The sequence below is a fragment of the Trematomus bernacchii genome, unplaced genomic scaffold (assembly GCF_902827165.1).
Source record: "Trematomus bernacchii unplaced genomic scaffold, fTreBer1.1, whole genome shotgun sequence".
Classification (NCBI taxonomy): Eukaryota; Metazoa; Chordata; class Actinopteri; order Perciformes; family Nototheniidae; genus Trematomus; species Trematomus bernacchii.
The window spans coordinates 769,556-792,481 of record NW_022987620.1 but is presented as its reverse complement, the minus strand read 5'-3'; the positions used below and the strand labels follow the sequence as shown (position 1 = coordinate 792,481).

At 41.2% G+C, this 22,926-nt stretch overlaps 1 protein-coding gene across 1 annotated transcript in view; it reads left to right on the top strand.

Annotated features, from left to right (window-relative positions):
• Positions 1-22,926, top strand: part of itfg1 (integrin alpha FG-GAP repeat containing 1) — a 175,013-nt gene that overhangs the window by 42,351 nt on the left and 109,736 nt on the right. Inside the window, exon 8 of the mRNA XM_034132737.1 lies at positions 1,949-2,033. Within this exon, the coding sequence (XP_033988628.1) occupies positions 1,949-2,033 (85 nt within the window). The remainder of the gene's footprint in view (positions 1-1,948; positions 2,034-22,926) is intronic.

Genomic DNA, 22,926 nt, shown 5'->3' with positions numbered 1-22,926 from the left:
CGATTAGTTTATTTTCACAATCTCCTGTTGAAGTCATTTGTTGTAGCATTACATGTTTCCAGCTTCTTAAAGGGGACCTACCATACAAAATGGACTTTTTGATGTCTTTTATACATAAATTTGTGTCAGGGAACTCACGCAGCATCAGAAAACGGAGCTGATCCAGATTTGCGTCCGATATGACGTAATATCGGAAATGTGGACCCACGGCACTATCAGAAAGTTGCTATCGGAAACAATGCCCGACTGTTTTGGACGTAATATGTTTACATTAGCATCGCTAACACTCAGAGCTAACCTGTACTGGAGAGAGCATGTGTGTGAAGAAGCTGGAAATAAAAAGGAACTCACCTTGTGGTATAACCGGCAAGAGAGAAAGCCTTTGAGCTCCATACTGTTTCAGAAATAATCCTTGATAATCCATGATATGGCGTTTCATCACCGCAGTATTTAGTTTAGACAGTAGCTGCCGGGTCCCGCATGAGCTCAGCCCCCTCCTTTTTACATTTGTTATCCATTTTTTAATTTTTTTAAGCTTTATACCCCAAATCAGCACTTTTGAAACAGGAAGTGAAATAGAGGGATATGAGGCATGGCTAGAATGGGTGATCTGTTTGGTATTTTGAGCAAAACACTTCATAGACATGTTTTTTATATATCTGAGACCTATGCTATTGCCTAAAAATAGCATGATAGGTGCACTTTAAATGTGACACTTTTGTAATAAATATACATTTTCAGTTTTTTAGACAATGAATTTAGAAAAATAATCAGTTAATAAATCATACCCTTACCCATGGTACACACAATCATCAGTTGCAGCACTGAAATGAAATGTTACTGAAGCTATATGTCAATGAATAACTTTGTTGATTGACAGAAAACTATTAGGAAATAGCAAACAAGTTAAACTAAGAATATTTTTAAGCCAAAAACAAAACAATCAGTGTTTTCATTCAAATGTTCTGGCAATATATGGTGTGTTACTTTTGTGTGCAACGTTCTGAGTGTATAGATGACGCAATGAATCCAAAAAAACTATCCTAGTAATGCAGCCCTAACAATAGAACAATGACACACTTTAACTCTACCTACTTATACAGGATGCAGGACCAATGCTATCAGTAAATGTTATCATTTATTAGAAATGATCCAACTGTGGAAGTGGTCCATAAAAACCACCGCTTTAAATGATGGGGCTATTTAGAATCTGGCAGCTTCTAGCATCTGTCGGGAAATATATGCATTTATGCAGTGAAGAGCTCGAACATGTATGTATTTCTCATGTTTATGCACAAGCATAGATGAACACAAAATCCTTCCCGACGGACTGCTTCGCTACGGTCCATTGAACGCTCCATGAGCCTTGGCCATGTATATAAAAGGAAAATAACCATTATGCTAACCGTTAGACATTACTGTATGTTAGACTATCCATCTATCTATCCATCTATCCATCTATCTAATAACAGTTTTTAAGATTGTGCCCATATATTTTCCAATAATCTGTTGTTGTGGACTCCTCAATTGTTTTCATTTGTTTGTGTTCGTATTGTTCTTCTTATTTTTAATTCCGATTGTGTGTTTGTATTGTTAAGTGTGTCACAGTAAAGAAGTTGCAAGTCTATATTTCCTCCATATTTGTGTTTTTGATAAATACTCTAAGTTTTTTCATAATTTCTTCACATCTTTAGGATTCTTCATTTTATTTTAATGAAAGTTTTTTCAGTTGTTTTACCATTTACATGATGATGTCATTTACATATCTAACTGTCTCATGTATGCTGTTTTACAATGAACATCTATAGTGTCCACAAAGGAAGCTAATGGTGTTTGAATTCCGGGGTTTCTGGATCTCTTCTGAACTCTTCAGTCAGAATTAGAACGAGGAAAGTTTGTCAGGTTTTGTGGAGAGTTTTTACCAATTTCTTTTTTCTCTCTCTCTCAGGATGGGAACTTCACCAGAGTTGATGATGTCCTGCCTGCAGAACCACCAAATAAAACTGTCGGACAGTCCTCCTTTGCCGACTTTGGTAAGACTTCTAGAGGTCTTTCATTTGCCATCATATTGACCAACCTTGTGCATTTGTGTTAGATTGTGACAGCGAGATCCCTCCCTGGCTTTGACATATACTATGGAGATTTTGACTGAAACTTCTGAACGCAGCGAGTTCTACTGGGCCTGATTATTGGTGTGTGTGGGTTTGTGAGTGTGTGGGGGGGTTGTCAGATCAATTCCTATCCTAAGTCCTTTAAGCTGCCTCTGCATTTGAAGCTGTGTTGCTTCAAAGGCCTCCGAATAGGACCGTCTGGTCTTTTTGGCTTTGGCATTTTCACTACAGCTCTCTCATCACATAACTGTATTCACACACACACCAACATGCAAACACACCCACCCCCCAAAAATGCTTACCAGACAGCTAATCTCTCACAGGCACACACTGTTTCAAACACACACTCTATCCCACATTGAGGCCTATTTTTGTGAACATCTTATCCCCTTAAACAATCTTGGCCAGAAGCGTTCATTGTTCAGCTCGGCTTTACATTTATCCTCAGGAAATCTCCGCTGGCTCGCTAATCTCCAGGCTGCAGACACAAAGTGGCCCCCGGTCGCTCCGTCAGAGCTACCTCCTCAGCCATGGTGGCTTATTATGCTTGTTTAAGAAAATAGCAACCATTTGGGATTAATGGTCCAATGGTGTACAACAGATAAGTAAGATGAGGAATTTCTGGGTGGTAAACCTGATGAGCAATATCTCTCCTTTACTCGGCTTCTGTTGTTGAGATAACCCTGAACAATGCTCTGTACCTGCAGCTGCTATAGCCCTGTGTACATTTGAATAATATTTGTGTACATACTATTAAGTTGGATGCTCTGGATTAATAAATACTCTTCAAGGGTCTAATTAATTTCTCAGAAGTTAGACAACAATGTATCTATGTATCTAAAGTTGGCTAACTATAGCTGCTATAGCCCACCATTAGCTTATAGCAATGATGGAATGTAACTACACTACTTTTCCACAATAACTATATTTAAGCACACATTTACTTGAGTATTTCCATTTTAAGATACTTTATACTTATAATATCAGCGATTCCCAGTTGGGAATATTGTACTTTTTACTTTACTGGTACAGATTTGTTTTTCATTTCCTTTGCCCAGACCTGTTGATTTTGACATACTTAAGGATAGTGTTCCTTTATTTGTTTCGAAAAATCTCTTACTTTCCAAAGATAAGTACATTCAAATCCCTCCTGGATAAGCATCGAAATGCATCATCACAAAGCTGAAAACAGCTTATCAAAAATAGAGATATGTGGTTCTTATAGAACAGCAACGAAGCTACAAACATATGATGATCTTAAAGAATATGATGCATTGCAATAGATAAAACTGCACATTTGGATTCAAGGGAGTTAAAATAATCACAACGATAAACATCTACAACAGTCAAATGCAACATACACAATAACCCAGCAGTAATATTATCCAAATACATCATGTAGTAAAGGTCTGACATGGAAGATGTAACTGTAAAAGGTATACGTCACCACTCATACTGATAATACTTACTTACTTCTACTTGTTTGGTATTAGTACAACTTCTTCCATAATGGTCAAAAAATACATTCTCACAACAGAAAGTGTGAAGAATAGGCTTCATTCATTTCAATCAACATTTTTTTTACCAGGAAATACCTGACAATAAAAACTAAATCAATTGGCAATACAGAACTAAAGACCTGTATCTGTATAACATTGTAAATACTTATATCAGATCTTTAAAGTATCCTATGTTGAAAAACTAAATTAGATCTAATATCCCAACAAGCTTCAAGTGGTTCTTGGTTCATAGCATATTTGTTTTGTTTCTGATGTTTCTGTTGTTTTTCTCTCCTAACATTGACCTTTTGTTTGTTTTCATTTTGCAAGTGTGACCTTATCACTCAGTTTGAGCTGTATGCTGTCGTTGCCTGTGTAATGTTTGATTCATTTTTAATTAACTTTTGGGCTCGTGTGGCACTGAACACACACACACACACACACACACACACACACACACACACACACACACACACACACACACACACAATGACACACTGATAAACACATCCTTAAAATTAATCTGTTAATCTCATTGCAGCTAGAGGTGTCCATCAAATATTTAGTGAACAAACTTCCCCTTCCCAAACCGGCAATAATATATGAGCCAGAGGGGAAATGACCTATATGCTACATGTGTGGGTGCATCATGTGGGAATATGTCTCCCAGCATGTTTGTGTGATTTGCGGGCGAGTCTGTGTGTATATTTAATACATATATTGGGGCGGTGACCCTTTTTTTGTTTAAATCTCATTTCTTAAATCGCTCGCTCTTTTTCTTTTTTTCCCCTTCCTCCTTCGGCTCGGAAATGTCACTTCAAGACGTTGCCCTCGTTAGCTGGGGATTGAAGCCTTTGAGGGTCACGCTTCTAATAATCTGCCAAATTCCGGGAGAGAGATGCCTCGCAGGATATAACGTCTCTTGTTTTCCTGCCGTGTTTTTGTCTGCCTCACTCTGCCCTTCCTCGGCTGTCGCTGTCTATCTGTATGTCTCTTGATCTACTGTATATCTGCTATCTACGGCTGACGCGCTGCTCACACTCGTTTTTCTTCTCCGCCCTCTATTCTTCGAACAAACAGCTTTTGGTGTCGCTCTTGTTATATTGTTGGAGAAGGGCTCTGAAGTGACCCTCTATCCCCCTCTCATTCCTTTTAAGTAGTTTTATTTTCCCCAAGGATATTCATATAAGCTTCATTGTTCACTTTACTTCAGAGATGGAGAGATTTTTACAATATAGAACAATAATATCCATCACTATCTAAAGATATTATAAAAGGAAATAATCTTAGACTGTATCTAACTTTATCTCTTGTCCTTTTCTTTCTCGTACTGTATCTTCCACTCTTATATTGTCAGGCAGAGACAAACGGAGACCATTCCTGCCAAGAAGAATGGACTCAGTGTTTGTTTTAAAATCAATTGGCCTGAATGGGAGACTGGGTATGAGTCAGAAGATGGTCTCTGACGTGAATTGCCACGGAAAACCTGCAGTTCCAAAACTGATGCATTAAAAATGCATCTAGGATGTATTTTCGATCTTTCCAATCCAGACGAGAGATCTCTCTCTCCCCCGTCTGTGTGCGAGGGGGCGGAGCAGTTTACACACACTCAGCTGCTACATGCATGCAACACACATACACGGCGGAGATGGCGGAGAGAAGCGCTCCAAGGTGTGGTTAAACTTTACCCGTCTCGATGTGGACAATGCTCGTTGCCAAAAGTGCAATAAGAGTTTAGCATGTAAGGGCGGTAACACAAGCAGTTTGTCTAAACATTTAGCAAAAGTGCACCACATTCAGACGGAGAAATGCACCGGGTTTGACTGTCTAGCTCTGTAGCCCCATCCACGAGTAACGTTTCCACGTCAGGTATGTTCTCTATACCTCAATCTTCCTCCAGAAGAACCGTTAGGCCTTTTGCAGCATACCTGTATGCCCCACCACTGTATTTCTTCAGTGAATACTTGTTTTTGTTTTGTTTTGTATAGTTCTGTAAGTTCACATTATATACAATTTGTATAGTTAATTTACCTTTTTTTTTCTTCAAAAGAACCGATAAGAGTACCGTTAAAGGACCGGATCGAAAAAAGTAGTAGTACCGTTTAAACCTTACCCATCCCTACCGCAGAGGATGAATCATTATGAGTTCTTCTGATCTTTGTCTTGCACCAAGAAATTGAGAATGTTTTGATTATAAGCAAAGACAAAGAAGAACACTGACAGTATCAACTACCATTTTGAAAGCTTGACATTTTGTCTGCCGCCATCTTGGTTTTTGCTCATTTCCGCCTTGTACTTTGTAACCATAAGTGATCACTGTCCTGTTAATCTATTCCAAGATCGCAATAGATTACTAATTTATGCATTGATACTTTTGAAATGCATTTCCGCATGTATTTTTCCATCAGGTTGGAACAGGGCTTAGTTTATCATTATCAAGGAGAGGAAGCGGTGTTTAAAATAGTCAATGGTTGGCAACTGCTGTTTTTAAGACATTAACAAGTGGGGCATTTACTTCCATATTTTATTTTATAGAACAAAACGTAACAGTCTCTTAAGCTTTTGTAACTACAGGTGGTATTTCAGGCATCTCACCAAAATGACATTAATTTCGACACTGCAGACGAACTGGAACTGGAATTCTTAAATGCTGACTCATGTTTGGGATTTAGGACTTATTCCTGTACCTCTTTTATGTAGAGAGGCTATTTGCCATCTGAAGCACCCTGTTGATTGGTCAGTTTTCCCTCAGGACCATGGAAATATACCAAAAGAAGATGACAGAATTTGAAATAAAAGTAACAAATCAGCATCAATCAAATAATTTGTTATAATAATAGTTCCTGCCGTTAATGTCATATCCATTCAGAGTTTGTTATTTATTTATGTCAATCAACCAAACTAAATTACACATTTAAAAAAGTGGCGCACCCTCAGGGATTCTCTGGAGCGTTGAAGTAAAACATGAATGACAGTTGTATTTCTCATTAAAATCACTATACGTGCCATATTTGATTTCTAACATCAAATTCAACACACCATCCTATTAAAAGATGATGATTATGGTGTAACCACTCTGACATAGTCACACACAAAAGACCATTGTATTAAATTAGATTTTCCAGGTGGGGCTGACTTTGTTTTTGTCCCCTTTTTTCCTCTTGTTTGTTTTCTTTATCTACTTACCTACTTTATACATGTACCTCCTACTGCATCGGCCTATCTCTGTCCACCAGCCTAACCCTGTCAATATGATTATCATGCAGTGTTTGTCTCTCTGCGATGGGAACATCTTACGAGCCCATCTGACCAGATCCTTTCCAGGCTAATTAAAGAGCACATTTTGGATTTACCAAAAAACCTTGAAATAATGACCTCAGGGAGGCAGATTGAGAAAGAGAGTCGACGAAAAAATGTGAGGGAATGGCAGACTTCAAAGGTGACACGAAGTAAAATATAAAAAAAGGGAATAGACAAAGATAGATTTTCAGAGGTCGATGATGTAGAGAGGGAGGATGAGAAGATGGCAGGGAGGATAATGAAAGAAAGAAGGGAAACAGGAGAGGATGAGATGGAACAGAGAGCAGCACTGCATCCCTGTGTGTGATCTGGTCCCGGAGGCGTGTGGGGCAGTGGATAGAGCCTTGGTGTTGGGATCAGGGGGTCACAGTTTCAAACCCCACTGCAGTCAGCATGCCGTTGTGTCCCTGGGCAAGACACTTCACCCCAAATTGCTCCTGTGGGGATTGCCCACAGTATTGAGTATGTAAGTCGCTTTGGATAAAAGCGTCTAACAAGTAACATGTAATGTAATGTGATCTGAAGTGGGAATTATTTCCATCGTCAAACCTCTCTCCATCTTTCTACCTTTCCTTATTCGTCCCACAGTCTTTATGTCTGTGCCCACCTTTCTCTACATTTGTCTTTATGTCTCCCGAAAGTGTCTTTAAATCTATATTTGGATATAAAAACATCAGCAACGTATTGATAAAACACAAAATAAACTGACTCCAAACCGAAGTTAGATTTGGGGTTTTCATATTTTTGCAGTCTCTAAGCCCGAGAGACCCCGGTACCGGGGCACTGCCGCAACATCTTGCAGGAAACAGTGTCTGAAGGCATGTTCATTTAATAAACTATGAATGTTTTATATCCATGTAACGGGAAGAAACTCATCTAACTGATCATTTTTATTTTTTTTTCAAAAGAAAACCCACAATGCTAACACTGAGCCTCTGAATTAGCAACGAGCTAAAAATGCTAACACCTTACTGCACCGAAAATCACTCACAAAACCTTATTATTTATCTCTTCTCTACATCCAACACATTGTTTCACATCGTGAGGTGACACAGAATCGTTGGACACCCACATTATCACTGAATTATACGAAATGTTGACGTTATAAGCAAAAACGGACATCAAAACAGGTGACGCTAGGTAGCTAAAAATGCTAAAATGTTTACCTTGGCTCTGTAGTCTCTCCAAAGTGGTCTTCAATGGCATTAAAACGATAAAAACGCTGCTGAAGTTAATCCATAGGTTAATCCAATGTGTCTGTGTCCCTTTGAAATGATTTCTGATAATCCATTAGCATTAAAACTGCTTTTCCGTTTCCAGATGTCAAAGCTAGAGATAGGTTCACTCTGATGCAAAATTACATGCGCAAAGCCCCCACCTTTTCGTTTCACAATGAGTGTGTGTGGGGGACTCCCCCTTCGATTCTATTGGCTCTAACGGTCAGAAAGAGGTGTCAACCATCAAAATCGAGCAAGTTTTATCATTACTTTGAGAAAAAAGATTATTAATTTAACCCTTTTAGAAGGGAAGATATGGTCATTTGTTCTGGGAATGTCATTTTGAAAAACAGGCTCAGGGCTTAACAGGTTAAAATATCAAGATTGATTTTCTATTAGATTCATTTGGGAATGCTCTTTAAGTAAGCTGCTGCAGCTTTTACATAAATGCTTATCCATATAGTTCTCAGAAGTATTAAGGAAATGCAGTTTAATTACTTAAATGATACTCCCGTCTTAAACGTGTCCTCTTTATGACTCTATATTTACTAAAGGCTGACTTTTCTTCAGACTTTTGTGTTAGTTGATCCAAATGTTGTGAACCTAGTGAGTGTTTTCCTTATGGTGCTCTGTTACTGTCATTAGGTTTTTTTAGGGTTAGTGTTTGGTAAATTAGGAATACTGTCATTGTTAAATGTTGGAACAAACTAAATGTGCAAATTCTAAATGTGACCTCTTAAAGAGCCACAAGATGTTAAAGGTCCCATGTCATGGCCATTTCTACTGATCATAATTCCATTGTTGAGGTATACTAGAATAGATTTACATTCTTCAATGTTCCAAACTCACATTGGTTTCTCATACAGCATCTCTGTATAGTATGTGTATTCACTCTCTGTCCTAAACGGCTTGTTGGAGCTAATGCCCCCCCCCTCCCTGTGAGCCCACTGTGCTCTGATGTGTGTTTATGTGTTTCAACGGCGTTTGTTAGCAACCAGAAAAAGACACCAGTAATGACAAACAGATGAGAATGCTGCGTGGGGTCTGGGTGCCGTGTTGGCGGGACGTTGCGGGGCTCGCTGCTGCTCGAGGTGCGGACAGTGTGAGACAGTCGTTTCCTGGTTGCTGCGTGGGGTCTGCGAGACAGCGAGACACCGCGAAACTCAGCCTGAACTCAGCCTGAGCACACACACAAACTCTTTTGCGGTGTCTCGCTGTCTCAGGCTGAGTTCAGGCTGAGAAATCCGCGGAGCAGCTACTGAGAAAATATAAGGCTGAGTGAGTGTGAGTGTGAGTGTGTGTGTGTGTGAGGAGCTCCACAGATTGGTCCATTTGGACCTGGGCATGGTTACGTCACCATACTCAGGAAGAACAAAATGGAAAAAGAAAAATCTCCAACGAGGCGTTCTGGGGCAGCATAGACGGGTATTTTCTGTGTTAGAGTTTTAATCGCTACAGGGTGTACTTTGAGGGTTTGTGACTTTGCAGACCGTTTACATGCATAAAAAGCTACATAACACAAGGGGATGGGTAATAACCGGAAAAGCATGACATGGGACCTTTAAAGTAGTGGCCTTGTGTTCTAGCCCTCTTAAAAATCACTATAAATCTGACCTATTACATGTCATATTGAGCTGTCAGTTAACTGAGCTAATGAATAAAAATGGAGGTCAATAGCGAGCAAAGCTCTAATTATTGGATAATTACAACACCATAGTATGTAGGAAGCAGTTTGTAGAAGTAACTGGATTCCACCTCGTTGAAAGCAAAATTTGATCCACTAGGCTACATGGTCTCAAATATTTGAACAAATCCCGTGTTACTTAAAACTAAATCTACGTTATTGAACCAAAGCTTACTGGGATTTTGTTTTGCATTTAATTACATTTGTCTTCAAATGTGCCGCCCGGATACTCACAAAAACACGCAAATCAGAGCACATCACCCCCATCCTTCACTCACTCCACTGGCTCCCTGTAACACACCGGATCAACTATAAAGTCCTCATAATGGTCTTCAACGCCATCAACCACACTGGCCCCACCTACCTACAGGAACTGCTAACCACACAACATTCCCATAACTCACGCACACTCAGGTCAGACAGCTCCAATCTCCTGGCTGTTCCGCGGACAAAACTGGTCACCATGGGAGACCGTGCTTTCTCCTCCCTGGGTCCACGTCTGTGGAATCAGCTTCCAGAGAACATACGGACCTTGGCATCACTCAGTTTTTAGGAAATGCCTCAAGACCCACCTGTTCCGCACCGCATTTTACTAACCGTCCTTTATTTAAAAAAATTTTTTTTTTTTTTTAAACCTTTTATGCTCTTAACCTTTTATTCTTATTTTTTATATTACCATATTTTATTCAATATGCTCCTTCCATCACTAGAATGGATGGAGCAATATGGAAATTGTGCAATTGGCAGATAAGCAGCAATGAAACTTGAGAATAGCTAATCATTTATCAAGTTCCTTCAAAACATTACTATGAGTCTCACTAGTAAATCTTTTCATTTAATTTGTTTTATTATTTTCTCCTTATAGCTTTGTGAAGCACCTTGAGATGACGTTGTCTTTAAAGTGTGCTATATAAATCAAATGTATTGTTATTATGGGCTATGTATCATTTTACAACCATTATAATTAATAGTAGTTTTAAGATGGACAATACACACTTTCTCTATCATATACTAGTAGTATATATTAAAACCTTTGCCACCTTGATTTCCTTTAAGTCGGTTGAAAAGGACATGCTTCTATATTCTAAAGGACATGATCCTTTCTCAGAATCAGATGTTTATTACTTGTACCACTATTTTCAATCGTTTGACTCTTTCTGTATTCTTGCGACAGTGCCATCAGAGAAACAGCAATGACCTTCTCACAAAACACACATTCCCGACACGATAAATGCTGTAAAACCAAAAAACATCATTGATTTGAATCCATGATCCTTGTCTGCTATATGTTCAATATGGTGCATTTCAACAGACAGCACACACTGGCTGAACTTGAGCCCTGTGTGTATATGTGCGCATATTTAAGTGTGTGTTCATGGAAGCATACAGGAATGTGCCCATGTTTGTACGCAACTGTTCCGTTTCCCGCAGTAGACTCTTAATAGATGCACAGCATATGTCAGACAAAACAGGCCCATCTGCCTTATCACTGAGGTAATTGCATTTTTCGAAGTGACAGGGACCAATGCATAATTCATCATTAGGTAAAGCACAACGAAGCCCAACAGGCAACACGTCAGCCAGCTTCCCTGCAAGTAGGACGGAGGCGGGCTCTGCAAGATAGGGAGATTTTTCAGCGAGACATGAATGTGTTGGGAGGTGATATTTAAAATCAGAAAGGCTGTCATCGCGCCATGTGCGTGTGTGTGAGCGTGTGCGTGTGTGTGAGCGTGTGCGTGTGTGTGAGCAGGTAAGTCAGCATGTTAACAGGACAGCCTATTTCTCTCTGCGCTCCCCTCAGGCGTTCTTCCTCCACTCACCTTATTATATTGTGTTACATCCAACCTCTGCTCCTCTCCCTCTTTCCTGTCCGTCTCATTCTCTTTCCAACCCTTTTTTTTTATACTTTAATTTGACTTTGTAATTTTTTTTTTTGCTTTCACTGACTTGTCTTGTTATGTTTTCAACCACTCCACTCTGCTTCCCGTCTTGTTTTGCTGTTTCTGTCTCACTTTGTTTGTCACTTCCTCTCTCCGAGTGTACCTGTACCATAACTCCTGTTCAGTAATCAAAGTAGTATCACATAAAAACATGCATCTAGGTTTTACTCAATGCGAAAAATCTAATCTCCCAATCAAGCCCTATGTTGTGATATTCCTTGCATTTTTGTTATTGAGTCTCCCGGGTTTCCTGGTTCATATATTAATTTGCACATTTTAATATGCATTTTAATGCAAATCAGATAGTTCATTTGGTACAAAAGTGTCCTTTATTAAAGACCTGTATCTCGGTCTGTCTTCCGATATATACCGGGATCCAATTATGCATCAGTAGTACTCTCAATAATAAGCACCCACACAGTTATCTACAGCTAAATAGCACTGTATCTTATTCAAATATGTTACACAAGTGTGGGTTGAAAGGGTGATTACAAAAATGTACCATTACAATATACATGACTTTTCATACTGAGTGTTGCACCTGAAGCGGGGGGCGTCAGAGGGATAGAGACATGAGGTGGAGGTGCATGTCAGTTTTCCTAAAAACAGAGAAGATTGTTATTGTAGTTTGTCTCAGTGAGTTTGCCTAAATGCAGCAATTCCTGTCAAAATTAATTAATCCCTTCTTGGAGTCATAACTCAAATCTGAAAACCAACACATTTAGCTGACACTTTTATTCAAAGCAACTTACAATAAGTGCAAAAGAAACCATACAGATACTATAACTCAGAACAACAAGAAACATGCAGGTATATTCTCTTCAAGTAAGACCAACCATTGACAGTGCTGTTGCATATGTTTCAAATGGGCTAAACCCTTTAAAGTACTACCATATTCTTTTGTAATATATTTAATGACCAAGTGAAACAGGTGGGTTTTCCGTTTATGGTTGATGTGTAGACTTTATTTTGTCCTGATATCAATGGGGAGCTTCTTCCACCATTTTGGAGCCAATAGCAAACAGGTGTGTTTTTATTGAAGGGTTCCACTTGTAGTGAGGAAGTAGCGAGCCATTTGGCTGATGCATAGCCAAGTCCTACATTTGGAAGGACCTGATCCATTCACGGCTTGATAGGCCAGTACCAGTGAGACAGATATAATAAACATATTCAATGTATTGTTTCTAATAAATGTCCATAAATGTGCTTCTAAATCATATAAAAAACATCCATCGTATTTTTACAGAACCTGCCTGGGAATCACCTTTTTAAGTTGTAAGGGGGAGGGGTACAGCCGTCTTAATTTGATCTGATGAAGACATCATTTATCTACACTACATTTAATTTAAACCTAAAATGAGTATGATGGATAACTATGTAAGACCTGTTAATGCAATGTGACAATTCAAATTTGATTGATGTTACATGCTGAGTCAGAAATGGATGTTAAACTAATGCAGATGCAGTCCTTGTTAACGCCTCGGGCTCATATAGGCATGAATACTCCAATAATATGTCTGGTGAAAGATTTGCCAAGTTTAAAATCAAGTTTTCTGTGTTTATGTAAGCATTTATGTATATAAACTCCTCAAAAAAAGTTTGGAAACGTTATTTCGGTCAATTATTCCTCCCCTTTAATAATACCAATTGGTATATGTTACATCGTTGGAAAGCCTGATTAGTCACCTTTACAACGAGGTACAATTTGTAAGGATTGTGCATTTGTGGAATGAGCAACACAGCTAACCGTGTGGGTAGCGGCCCAACATTTTTTGCCAAAATCCCCTGCAATATTCTTCTGTTGGTATTCACTCTCGTTTTGAGCTTCAAGTGCTGGCAGGTGTGACTGACGCTTTGCACAACGGTACCACAGACAGATATCTGATCAGACGGTGAGGAACAGACTGCACATGGCCGGTCTTCGTGCTTATAAGGCTGCCAGGAAGCCTGCAATGACTGCCCTTCACCGTCAGGCCCATTTGCGCTGGTGTAGACAGCACCGACAGCGGAACCTAAGAATGTGGGGGAACGTCATCTCACATCTCTCTCACAGGCAAAACAGAACTTGTCATCATTGAAGGCAATCTCAATGCAGTGAGATATCGCATTGAGATTCTGGAGCCAGTGGCGATCCCATATCTCCAGAATCTGGGACCTAACTCCATCCTCCAGGATGACAACGCTCGCCCCCACAGAGCCAGGATCATCACAGAGTACCTCCAGAATTTGGGAGTGGAGAGGATGGAATGGCCTGCCGTGAGTCCAGACCTCAACCCAATTGAACACTTGGGCCAAAGGATCAGCTTGGGCGTGCTGTACGTGACCAACGCAACCATGTTGGCTGGCTTGCGACATATCCTGGTTGAGGAATGGGATGCCATCCCACAGCAGTGTGTGACCAGGCTGGTCACCAGCATGAGGAGGAGGCGCCAAGCTGTTGTGGCTGCGTATGGATCTTCCACACGCTACTGAGGTCCCTGACAGTGTAAAATGAATAAAGTGTAAAAATTGCCAATATGTGTTGTTTTTTCCTTATTAATGTAGGAGAGTGCAATCATCCAATCCAACAAGCAACTCAAAACGAGAGTGAATACCAACAGAAGAATATTGCAGGGGATGTGGCCGCTACCCACACGGTTAGCTGTGTTGCTCATTCCACGAATACACGATCCTTACAAGTTGTACCTCGTTGTAAAGGTGACTAATCAGGCTTTCCAACGATATAAAATACAATACCAATTGGTATTATTAAAGGGGAGGAATAATCGACCGAAATAACGTTTCCAAACTTTTTTTGAGGAGTTTATATATAAATATATATTAGTGCTGGGCAACAATTAAGTTTTTTAATCGAATGGTTTTCTGCTATTAATCCCATTGTTATGCCCAAAATGTCATGAGTTCAAAGGTAGTGTAGTAGTAGAGTAGTTTGTTACAGAAAAACAAGTTACCCTCAGAGTCCAGTGATAAGAAAATGCAACTTTGCAGTGGTTAAAATAACTCTGGTTCTATCAAATCTGCCATCTGGAAGAGATTTAAAGTGTCCATGTAAGAGTCCGGTACCTTTCTCCATGTTTCTGTCCCCGCCAGTTCTCTTCTGTTTGGGTTCATGTGAGCGCTGCAGCAGTCTTGGGCCCGCCCCAAATGCTCTCATTGTTTGAGACGCCCATCCTAAGCCAATACTGACCAACATCCCGCCCCTCCTGTGACCCATGGTTTGTCAGTATGTGTATTCAGAGCCCGTGAGCAACGGACTTTCAAAATAATTACATTCATTTAAAAAACTGTTAAAATAATTGTTGGCGTTAATTAAAGGTAGGGTAGGTAAGTTTGAGAAACCGGCTCGAGATCGCTAGAATTTGAAAATACACAACTGGAGAAAATCTGCCACTTCCTTACAGAGCCCCTCCTCCAACACACACGAACGCGCACATGACCAATGAGGGCACGAGATAAGTTTGTACACAGATGGAAGGCTGACAGGCAGGTAGGCCATCCAGTTATTTTAGCCGGGCCGGCGGATTGGTCGTGCTTTTTACAGTACCACGGCTTCCACAGATGAATTCTTTTTAAGATATTCATTGCTATCGGGATCCATGGAATATAACAAAAAGTGTATCTCGAGCCGGTTTCTCAAACTTACCTACCCTACCTTTAATTAATGCGTTAACGCGATAATAACGCGTCTACTGTATTACACCTTTAGTGCACAGATTTTCAGAAAACACACATCACATCAGAGGGTTTGTAATGAGACACAGGCTCCTAGCAGCATCCCCCCCCCCCCTACCCATGTGTATTTGTGCGTGTGCATATTGTGATTTGCATTGTTATTGGTGCTGTGTTGTACCCTATGAATGCCAATGTGTCCTAATGCATATCAGCTCACGATCTCTGTTTATTGCCTCGTGGTCTATCTCTCTCATCCTGTTGTCTGTACCCATTTTCTCCTCTGTTGTCTCTCCATTCCTCGGCCCGGCCTCCCCTCTCCTCCTCCTCCTCCTCTTCGTTTCAACCCATACCCGCCGTTTCCTCCCTCTGTGCGTCTCTCAGCCAATCTCCCTCGCACCACGCTCTGTCAGCGGGACTGAGAGATGAAAAGAGAGAGGGAGTGAGGGAATGATGGTGAATAAAGAAGAGGAGAGGTGGACAGAGAAACAGAGACATTACGCCTGAGAAGGGAGTGATAAGGGAGATTGTGACTGACAGAGAGGTGAGATAGAAAAGGAGGGAGAGAAAGATGAATAGCCAGATAAAACAAAGTATTCATGGAGGTAAGGACAGCTAGGATAGAGTAAAGGTGTGTGTGTGTGTGTGTGTGTGTGTGTGTGTGTGTGTGTGTGTGTGTGTGTGTGTGTGTGTGTGTGTGTGTGTGTGTGTGTGTGTGTGTGTGTGTGTGTGTGTGTGTGTGTGTGTGTGTGTGTGTGTGTGTGTGTGTGTGTGTGTGTGTGTGTGTGTGTGTGTGTGTGTGTGTGTGTGTGTGTGTGTGTGTGTGTGTGGGGGGCAGTGTTTCTCAAAGTGGGGGGCGCAGAGGCATGACAGGGGGGGTGCCAGAGACCAGGAGGAAAAACATTTATGACAACAACAACAAAAAAACAGAATTGTTATGACGTCGGCATGACCGGCGGAAGTTACACTTAGAAACATTAGAAACCTATGAGGGCGCTGTAGGACACAGGTGTGTAATGTACATTTTGAGGATGGAAGGTCAATAAGCGGCGTCAGGGGGGCGCTAGGGGGTGCTTCAGGTCCCCCTAGGATAGCCATAGCACCCCCTAAGCACCCCCAAGAAATGTATGTCTTTTGAATTTTTATGTGTGAAATTCATAATTTGAAAAATGAATGATTCGAAAATAATATGCTACAGTACAGTACAAGTACGTCTGGGTCTCTGTGTTTCATTCAAGCTTGGCTCTGTGTGTGTGTGGAACAAGCCATTTTGTGTGTGTGTGCGAGCGAGAGAGAGAGAGTGCGCACCGGTACCGGAGATTGTTGTTGTTAGCATCTGGTGCTAGCTAGCTACGCTAACGGATATAAGGAGATTTTCAACAACAAGGTGGAGGGAGAACTCTCTCCTGTCAGACTGAGAGGCTCAGATAACCTCAGCTCAGTGAGGTAAAGGACTCTCTCAGTGTTTAGATTACCCACTGAGATTAGTTATCTCAGTGGGTCTCAAACGGTTTGGTCACGATTAATGTAAACAATTATTTCCAAGGCACACGTTTATATGATCATTATAGGTATAAAAAAAATAAGAGAATAAATGAAAAACAGTTATGAAATACTATATGACAGTAAAACAAGAATACAGTTTAAAAGTGGAGTGATTTGTCGCGACCCCCACTTTGGGAACCCCTGCCCTAGAGGATGTTAGGTCCACTCCCCACTTATGAAAATACCACTTTACCCCTGCTTACACCTATATGCCGTGAGCTGATTATCGAGCCTTCATTGTAACAGTCGCTGGTGTACTGTGTGCGTGGGGATAGTTGCCGTAGAAGATTCAACTGTAGCGACCGGTACATTAATGGGAAACCCTAAATGTTTGAGCACCCTCTATGACACGTCAAGCTACCCCACAGCACCCCCAAAAGAAAATCTCTGGTGCCGCCACTGAGCCTGCAACCCCGTTTTGAAGAAATGTGCAGTGCAAAACAGGCTCATTGCAGACACTAATGATAAGACACACTTTTTCGCCAAGTTTCAGCATTTTCTTTCTTTTCATGTTTTTGCACAGATTGCAAAGTGGCAAAGTATTATAACTTATTGTTCTAGCAAAGGGATTGCACAATTGTATTATGTTTTTATTTTTTCAGCACACAGAATTATGGAGCATTGTTTTATTATCACTGTTCTAGCAAAGTCCCAAGGAACCGTTCCCTCTGCCTTCAAAACTGCTGCTGTCACTCCCATCCTCAAGAAACCCGGTCTGGATCCCTCCTCCCTCAGTAATTACCGCCCCATCTCCAACCTCCCCTTTCTCTCAAAAACAATAGAACGTATCATCTCCAAACAACTCCACCGCCATCTCCAAACAAATCACCTTTTTGAACCCCTTCAGTCTGGTTTTCGTCCCCATCACAGCACAGAAACGGCACTCACCAAAGTCCTCAACGACCTCCTCACCTCTGCTGACACCGGTTCACTCAACATCCTCATCCTCCTCGACCTGAGTGCAGCCTTCGACACCGTGAGCCACAACATCCTGCTCACCCGACTCCAGGACATCGGTATCGAAGGTACTGCACTCAGGTGGCTCCAGTCCTACCTCTCCGACAGATCCCACTTCATCTCCCTCAACAACCACTCCTCTGCCACAGCTTCAGTCACCCAAGGTGTTCCCCAAGGTTCAGTACTCGGCCCCCTCCTCTTCATCATCTACATCCTCCCCCTTGGTCAGATTCTACACCACTACAACCTGGACTTTCACTGCTACGCTGATGACACACAGATTTACCTCAGCACCAAATCCCCCCACAACCCCCCCCTCACCCACATCGAATCCTGTCTGACTGCTATAAAATCCTGGATGGCACACAACTTCCTCAAACTCAACAGCAATAAAACTGAACTCCTCCTCATCGGCTCCAAATCCACCCTCAGCAAAACCCCCAACCTGACACTCACCATCGATGGCACCCCTGTTTCCCCCTCCACCCAGGCACGCAACCTTGGCGTGATATTTGACCCCACCCTCTCCCTCGAGCCCCACATCCGCCAAGTTGTTAAAACCTCATTTTTCCACCTCCGCAATATCGCCAAACTCCGTCCCTCTCTCACCCGCCCTGCAGCTGAGCGACTCATTCACGCCTTCATCTCCTCCCGCCTGGACTATTGCAACGCACTCCTCTACGGCATCAGCACTACATCCCTCAATAGACTTCAGCGTGTCCAGAACGCAGCCGCCAGACTCCTCACCCACACCAAATCATGGCATCATATCACCCCGGTCCTCAAAGAACTTCACTGGCTCCCCGTTTCACACCGCATCCAACACAAACTCCTGGTACTCACCTACAAAGCCCTCCACCACCTGGCCCCCCCCCTACCTCACTGACCTCCTCATCCTCTACCAACCACCCCGGTCCCTCAGATCCACCTCAGCCGGTTTGCTTTCCATCCCCAAGGCCAAACTCCGGAGCTTTGGGGACAGAGCATTCTCTGTGGCAGCCCCGAAGCTCTGGAACTCCCTCCCCCAAGACCTCCGTGAGTCCGAGTCCCTCACCCTGTTCCAGTCCCGCCTCAAAACCCATCTCTTCAAATCTGTATACCCATAAGCCCCCCCCCCCCACCCCCCACTTCCTCCTGACTGCTTTCTGTTTTTTTTTTTTTTTTTTTTTTTTTTTTTTCTCTGTTTTGTTTTTGTTTTGTTTTGTTGTTGTTTTGTTGCCTGTCCTTGTCTGTCTACCCTTCCCCAAATGTAAAGCGTCTTTGGGTTTAGAAAAGCGCTATATAAATAGAATTTATTATTATTATTATTATTATTAAAGTCATTTTTTTAAATTTTTTGAAAGGAATGCTCACGTTCATATTGATGTATTTTAATAAATGTTAACTTGGCCCATTACGTGACTATTTGTGTTGGGGGGGGCCCGACTTTTTTTTTTTCTCCAAAGGGGGGGGCCTGACAGAAAAAGTTTGAGAACCACCGGTGTAGGGAGTGACAGTCAACATGAGACAGAATGGCGAGTGACAGCCTCTGCAGGACTGAGTTAGCACTCATTCTGTGTCCCTCCATATTTGCCTGTTTGTTTCTTACTCTCCTTACCTACACATTCATCTCCACTCCACAGCATGCTCAAATGCTGCACTTACACTGTTTTGTTTCCAACCATTACAAAACATTGAGCAATAGATACTTGCAGAACTCCTTACGCCTCTGCATGGATGTGTGCAAACTGATGCTGCATTTGGAATTTAGAGTGCAGTGCCTGTCAGAATACACTTTGGAAGAAAGTTGAGGTTTAGAGTAACAGACACACATAGAGAACTGTAAAATGCCGTTTTCATTTAAAGGGCGATGCAGCTTTCTGGCTGGGGCACTAGGCGCCTTTACTGTAAAGGTATAAATACATTTGCAACATGTTTAACACAAATAAACACATTCATCTTTATTCTATAACCAAACACGTAATGGCCCTGACTTTAAATCCCTGCTCCAAAAACACTTGATGCTTCATTTCCCATCATGCAAGTTGATAGAATATTTCTTGTTGTTCAACATGCTTTGTAAATGCCTATATCTTTCAAACTCCAAACTTCCAATGTTCTGTTTAAAATCTGTAGATTTAAAATGTTTGACTACATAGGATTTACAAAAATACACACATAAACATCCCACCCATATACAAACTAACTGAGGACCTTACTCTAAAGGAGCGGGTATTAGTCCAATTAAATTGACAACAGGTGTTTGTAAGTAGTCCAAGTCAATAAGGTCTTCAGAAATGTGTTGGATGCAGTTACTCATTTTAAAAAAAAATATATTGATATACAGTAGAGCAAATGGGAATTTGACTTTTTAATGTACTGTACACTAAAGGTACATTTATCTTTTCTTAAGACACACGCACAGAAGAAATGAAACTACATTTTAAGCTAGGAGTCAATTGTATGGGCTCAGAACAGTCTCATAATGCACACATGCACACAGAAGGATTCACACTTGTATTTCATGATCCGCAAAAGGATTCACACTTGTATTTCCGGATCCACACTTGTGTTTTTCAATGCACACACAAATGTGTTCCGTTTCATATACATGTAAATAAAATCCAAATACAGAAAAAAGTTTTACATATGTATTTTTGATCCTCACATATTTGTTTTCCGTTTAAATCCCCTGAACCTGCAAACACAACCCGCTTTCTGTGCATGGATCGCTGTGCATCCGTGTGTGGGTTTTTAGAGACTCCCCTGACGGTCACCCGATTCGTACTTGTCATTTTTTCTATCTATAGCCAATCAGATGTCTCCTTCATTCTAAGCCAATCACATGAGCGCGCCCCCACGAGGGTAGATTTCTTGCGTTCATGACACTTACGCATTTTGCGCTGTCCGGAGCAGGGTTTCCGCAGAATTTATTTTACCGGACAAATTTGAAACTTACCGGTCATGTTTCAATAATAATAATAAGAAGAAGAAGAAGAAGAATTGTGTAGCAGAGTTTCCGTTAGCAGGTAATTACCGGACTATGACCGGATATGGCTAATAACACGGGAGTAACGGATCCTCTATTTTCCTCTCTCCCTCCCTCTCTCCTGACAGCCCGTCAGTTTCTCATACAGCTCGCTAAAACTTCACTCGCGTTTATGTCCATATCGATCAGATCCAGCTCTCCTGTTCGGCCTTTATAGAGAGCACCGATCAAACTATTAAGAGTGAATATCGGCCGATAATGACCGGCGGGGCTCCCCCCCCGTTGACAGTTCACTGTCTAGCACTGGCTTCGTAGTGCACTGATCGATTAGGCTAAGCTAACCTGTAGCTGCTCCCTCCACACTCACAACAACTTCATACAGACATAAATAAAGCAGCTGTATTCGCCATACAGGAAACACACATTTAAAACGGTTTTGCCTGCCGTTTTCATGTACACAAGCATTCATTAATGGTTCGGAAAGTGGCACTGTACCTTAATAATATAAAGGCTTGTATTTGCGTGCATTTCCTGCTCGGAAAGTGGCAATGTACTGAGAGTGGAGGTGTCCTGAGATTAGCGCCTGCAGGCAGGCTCCATGGACCTGTCAGCTCCGGACAGCGCAAAATGCGTACATGAAGCGCTACGTCATGAACGCAAGAAATCTACCCTCGTGGGGGCGCGCTCATGTGATCTGATTGGCTATAGATAGAAAAAATTACAAGTACGAATCGGGTCACCGTCAGGGGAGTCTCAAAAAACCCACACACGAATGCACAGCGATCCATGCACAGAAAGCGGGTTGTGTTTGCAGGTGCAGCGGTTTTAAACGGAAAACAAATATGTGAGGATCAAAAATACATATGTAAAACTTTTTTCTGTATTTGGATTTTATTTACATGTATATGAAACGGAACACATTTGTGTGTGCATTGAAAAACACAAGTATGGATCCGGAAATACAAGTGTGAATCCTTCTGTGTGCATGTGTGTATTATGAGACTATTCTGAGCCCATACAATTGAGTCTGTATACTGTATGCCGACTTCATTTGATTTGCTTTCATTCATTTGATACCATCCCAAGCTTTTTAAGACATTACTTTCGGCTTTTAATCAAATATATAATCAAATCAAAATTCATTTTTTTGCAGTGTGTTCCTCCTTCATTTGAAACTTTCTCTCAAAAATAATGTATCCCAATATTAATCATATATCTCTTTTCTTTCAATTTCTAGATGACTTATTACCTTTAGAAGTGTAACATCTTACCCATCTCACTTCTTCTCTCTTGCTCAGTGGCCCCTGACAGCCACATTCAGTTTCTCCTCCTCCTGTGCTTTGTACTGTCGTTCATCATTAGTGTCATTCACTTCCTCCTTCCACATGGCACAACATCTGTTTGGGAGTGTTGAACTTGCCTTGTTAAAAAGCGTTCCGATAAACCCTGCGATGAGAAGCCTGGAAGCACTTTCACCTCTTTAGTCTGGTGTCAATTTACATGCATAATAACATGTTGGAATGATCCTTTAATCATTTGTTTTAAAGACCTTTCTAACAGACCTGCCGTTGCAAGAAAAGCACAGTTGCAAGTAATAACACAAACCATGGAATCACTCAATGTAGGTGTCCCAGTAACCAATCCCAATGAGCCTGCATGCATCACAGCAGAGTGTTGTATCCTAATTGTTATGCAGTGCTAATTAGCGTTATTAGATGCACCTGTGATCTTTGACACGTCTAAATAGCTGCTGTGAAAAAGCTCTGTAGCTCATTAAAGGGTGCAGGTTAAAAAGTTGTAATGTTATGTTAGTAAATAGGAATTCCAGACAGTAAACTAAATATATCTAATTATTAGCAAGGCAGTAAACAGACCTAGTGCTGAGTGTGGACTGGTACCTGGGAAAGAGGCTAGTTCCTCTATTGAGCCAATTTGAGTGTCCATTTGAGGGTTACTTTAAAAATAGATTCTGCTAGTTACATGGAAACAATTGTAATCAGTAACCTTAGTATCAAAAATAAAAATAAAACATTTTC